This window comes from Bison bison, unplaced genomic scaffold (genome assembly GCF_000754665.1).
Source record: "Bison bison bison isolate TAMUID 2011002044 unplaced genomic scaffold, Bison_UMD1.0 scf7180017864324, whole genome shotgun sequence".
Lineage (NCBI taxonomy): Eukaryota > Metazoa > Chordata > Mammalia > Artiodactyla > Bovidae > Bison > Bison bison.
Window position 1 is genome coordinate 1,902,011 of NW_011494896.1, and position 5,026 is coordinate 1,907,036.

General features: G+C 41.0%; 1 protein-coding gene across 2 annotated transcripts; it reads right to left on the minus strand.

Annotated features, from left to right (window-relative positions):
• Window positions 1-329: 329 nt before the first annotated feature.
• On the minus strand, window positions 330-900 carry LOC104998138 (protein tyrosine phosphatase type IVA 1-like). 2 transcript variants are annotated; one of them, XM_010853162.1, is made up of 2 exons: window positions 565-900; window positions 330-507 (listed from the first exon to the last, which is right to left on the minus strand). In XM_010853162.1, exons 1-2 carry the CDS (start codon window positions 898-900, stop codon window positions 379-381), a joined length of 465 nt encoding a protein of 154 aa, XP_010851464.1. In that variant the 3' UTR covers window positions 330-378. The 2 variants fall into 2 exon arrangements, with proteins under 2 accessions (XP_010851464.1, XP_010851463.1); XM_010853161.1 differs by having other exon boundaries at window positions 330-900.
• Window positions 901-5,026: the final 4,126 nt, after the last annotated feature.

Genomic DNA, 5,026 nt, shown 5'->3' on the forward strand with positions numbered 1-5,026 from the left:
ACAGGTAGTGGTAAACACAGGAGCAGATAAATAACCACAAAGGTCTTGTGATAGTTTGAGATGACTAGAGGAATAAACTTCATATGGTTTACAGTGCTGTTCTTAATTCCTAGGGTTTTAAATCTACATGATACTAAAATTATCCCAGTATTGTGCTGACTTTTGGTACCTAATCTCTCAGTTTCTTATATATTATTTCTGGCATGGGAATAGTAGTAAGCTAAAGAGGCTACAATTTTGTCACATTTGTGGCTTTTCAGTATTCCTATGGGAGGCTTCATTAGACTTGTCCTTCATTAAGCCTATGCTAATATATATGATAAATTAAGTCCTGTCTCAAGTTCCGTGTCCAAGGCAACAGCATGAGGCAGGCAAGTTTTATTGAATGCAACAGTTGTTTCTATGGCCACTGGAGTCTTTGAAGCGCAGCCGCATTTTAGAATGATATTTCTCCAAGTATAAAAGTTGCTTGCTGTTAAAAGCTCCACGCCGCTTTTGTCTTATAAACTGGACCGCCTCTTCATTTTTCATTCCACCTTCCATTAATGCCAGGGCGACAAGCACTGGAGTTCTCCCAAGACCTGCAACACAGTGAACAGCAATGCAACAACCAGGTTCTTCCCGAAATTTAATATTTAAAAGACTTAACCAGTCATCCACAATCTGGTTAGAGGGTGATGAACCATCATCAAAGGGCCAATCCAAAACCTGGATGCCTTCTTTCTCCACCAGAGCAGTGTCATAAGTTGCTTCACACACTCTTACTATTGTCGTAACTCCATACTTCTTAAGGTCCTCTATGAATTTGCTTAAGGTTGCACTCGTTGGATTGTGTGTAATAAGAAATCTCATGTTCCTGTATGTGACTTCCACAGGAGCTGGGCGGTTCAGTGGAGCCATGTTAATTTAGTTTAAAAAAAAAAAAACTCGTTACAGTTACGGGAAAAAAAAATTAAATTTCTGAACGCAGAAATGATGTAAAGAAACTTAAGTCTATTCCAATATGCCCCACTCGAAATTCTCAATGCTTACACGAAATTGGGAGTAACGAGGAAATGAAATGAACTTCCTAACACGAAGCCATCCTTCAGTTCAGTAAGACTGAGTCAATGGAAAGGAAGAGCACCGAGGTTTACCCCATCCAGGTCGGAATTCTTGTAAAAGGCTCCGATGGTTTCAAGAACACACGTCTGTGTCCAGGTTGACGCTCCTATGGGGTCTTCTTAGTGGAGCAGTGATGAATTTCTACAGTTCACTTCTCCTCATGAAGGTCGTGCTGTGCCTGGCAGTAGTCTCCGGGGACCTTCAGAAACTCCATAAATGCGTGACCAACACCACCACAGGAAGGACTTAGTTTACTCATTAAAGACTGTGGCCTAACCATACAGCCGGTCCCGCAGCACAGGCGGTGGTGGCGTCGGCTGAAGAGGAGGGAGCTATGGCGGTCGTCGCAGAGAGAACGGCAGCGCGACTCCGAGATCAGCCGAGCGTTCGCGTCGAGAGAGCCAATCGGCGCTCCCCGAGGCGCGCCTGCGTCACAAACCCTTCCTTTTATAGTCAGCGTTGACTCTTCCTCACCAATCGCAGAAGGGCGGGCCGAGAAATAGAGCGCGACGGTGTGGGGCCCGTCCCCGGCAACGTCGCCACGGCGGCCGATGGGGAGTGAGTGGGTTGGTGTAGGGACACGGGCTGGACGTTAAGCCTCCTCGTCTCCCCGTCTCCCGCCGGGGAGGAAAGGGAGTGAGGAGGGACTTGGGGACGGGAATGGACCGAGTCAAAACCTGGGAGAGGCTGAAGAGAGTCGGAGGCGAACCGAGATAGGTGGGAAGGGAAAGGTAGTGGAAGAACCCCGTCCGTGGACTCTGCTGTAGCTTCCTCGTCGGCTTCATGTTTTAGCCATGACATATTGCTAGGCTTTTTTTCGATCGGTCTGACAAACTTTGTTTTTAAAGAACTTAAGCCTATTTACATTATTTTTATACATTATTTTGTTTTACGTTACATGTTATTGCTGTCTCTGCATCTGTTTTTCTCATTTTGTGTTATTTGACATTTGTGTATTTTTTTTAATCTTCCGATTTCTTTTAGAATAAGATTTTTCTTCTGCTAAGTTCATATTTTCTTTCCACTGTTTTGAAAATGTGTAATTGTGCTTTAAAGTTCTTAGCAGTTACAACTCTAAGTCACACAGACATACTCTCTCAGTCTTGTCCCAATCTTTGTCACCCCATGGACTGTAGCCCACCAGGCTCTGTCGTCCGTGGTATTTCCCCGGCAAGAATGCTGGAGTGGGCTGCCATTTCCTACTCCAGGGGATCTTCCAGGGATGAAAGGGATGGAACCAGCCTCTTTTGTGTCTCCTGCATTGGCAGGCCGATTCTTTACCACTGCGCCACCTGGGAAGCCCAGCAGTTATTATTGAGCCCAGCTCAACATATTTTAAATAATGCCGTCAAGCATTTTTTAAACCTCACTTATGACATTGTTTATAAAAATCAGGGTTTGTTTAAATTTGCCCAATATGTTAGCAGTTTATTTGCTCACTATTTCTTGCATCTCAACTCTTCTAAGAGTATTCTTATCTTACAGCATTTTGGGGCAGTTCCTTTAGTTCCTGTTGTATGACCGACTTTGGTAAATATTTTATATTATCTTAAAAATATGCATTTTCTCATTGTTGAAAAATATTTTTTATTGTTGGTAGACATGTTTTTTTAAATAAACTTTTTTTTCTATAATTCTTCTTACTTTGCTTTCATTTCTGATAGTTTCACTGAGTATGCAATTCTACATTGACATTTTCTCAGACCTTTGAAGATATTCCTTGTTTTCAGTTTAACTTTCTAATAGCTTTAGAATTTTCTAAAATGTATAGGCTTTCTTCACTGGCCTATATTGCGCCCATTTCTTCTTTCCTCTTCCTTCATTCTTTGCTCTTTCTTCCATCCTTCACTTCTTTTTTAATAACTGAGTCCACTACATGGAGGGGAGCAAGGTAGTTGTCTGTGAGGTAGATGAGAGATGGAGAATGCAGAAGATACTGGAGTCTGGGGAAAAGGATGAGGAGGACATTTAAGCAAGGGTGGGCTGGCAGTTGGAACCTAGTGTGGGCTGTCAGAGCTCAAGCAGGGTACAGAGGACATGTACAATGGAGGAAAGCAGTGATGATTGGAGATTACATAAGGGTTTATACAGTAAGATTACATAAGAGTTTATCTAGTAATACATTGAGAATAATGGGAATTAGCCTTCTCCCTGCTCTGACAGGAGTTACAAATATGGAAAGGGAAAAAGTATAACTAGTTGTAGGATTTGGGGTTGGCATTGTTTGTATCACTGTAAACTCATAATTTCAATATATATAGAATTATAGATAGGTGTGTGTGTGTGTGTGTGTGTGTGTGTGTGTGTGTGTGTGTGAATTCCTCAGCTTCATCTTCAGAGAGCAGAGAGGGCCTAAAGCAATGACAACCCAATAGCAATGAGAACAACTAGCACTCAGATCATGGTTTCCTAATACCATTCTCCATTAAAAGTCCCCTAGGGGAGATGGCTAATTCTAAAGGTAGGGCAGCAAAAATATGACTAGCCTAGAACATTTATTATGACAAAGTTATGGAAGTGTTCAAAAAATGATAGGCATATGACAAAAGGACATAGACCAAAAAATACACAGACCAAAGGAGACTAAAAATAACCTGACGACCAAATGATACATGCTATACTAGATGGAATCTTGGAACAGCAAAAGGACATTTTATGCATATCAGGGTAAAACAAGTGATATCTGAATACAGTGTGAAGTTTAATTAATGGTAGAGTACCAATGTTGATTTCTTGCTGCTGCTGCTAAGTCACTTCAGTCGTGTCCAACCCTCAGCGACCCCATGGACTGCAGCCTTCCAGGCTCCTCCATCCATGGGATTTTCCAGGTGAGAATACTGGAGTGGGGTGCCATTGCCTTCTCTGGTTGATTCCTTAGTTATAACAAATATGTCATAGAAACAGAAGATGTTAACAGTGGGGGAAACTGAGTGAAGAGTGTACAAGGAATTCTCTAAAATCATTCTAATTTTTTTTAATTATTTAAAAGTACAAAAAAAAAATAAATAAAAGTACAAAAAACACAGAAGCCAGCTTAAAGATCTCCCACTGATCATGATTTTTATATCAATAATAGTACTGAATTATTAGTCATTGAATAAAATAAACCATAAGTCTATATGGATATAAATAAATAGGGAGAAGAAAACACTTTACCTTAGAGTAGAATGCTAACTAGTAAATGTAGCAGCAATAGTGCAATTACAAAAATCTGTATTTAGCAACCATCATCACAATTATATATTTAGCAAAGAAACATCAATATGTGCTAAACCTAGTGAGTGAAATTTGATGAGGAATGGATATTTATTTACTTTCAAAAGTACCTATCATAAAGTATCAATTGGTTACAAAAGAAAACAACTTGATAGTGGTAAACCCAGCAGGTATCACTTATTCAAATGATCAGAGTTAACATGACCAGTAATGAGAAAGACTGAGTGGGTACCACCTGATAGAATGGTATACAAGGAACATAGCAGCACTTCTGTGATATTCCTGAGAAAATACTTGAATTTGATCATGAGGAAAAATCATACATCCAGGTGGAAGGACTGAAATCTTCAAAAGTGTCAGCTGTGAAACTTAAGTAAAGGCTGAGGACTATTCAGGTAGAAGGAGATTAGGAAAATAATGTCAACTAAATATGTCACCATGATCACAGATTGCACCCTTTTGCTTAAAAGGACATTACTGCCTGCAAACTCAGGGGACATGGGTTCAATCCCTGTTTCAGGAAGATCCCACATGCCTCGGGGCAACTAGGCCTGTGAGCCACAACTACTGAGCCTGCATGTCACAACTCCTGAAGCCCATATGCCTAGATCCCATGCTCCAAAATTGATGCTACCTGCCACGCAATGAGAAGCCTTCGTACAACAATGAGCAGTACCCTTGCACAGCAAAAGACCCAGCACAGCCA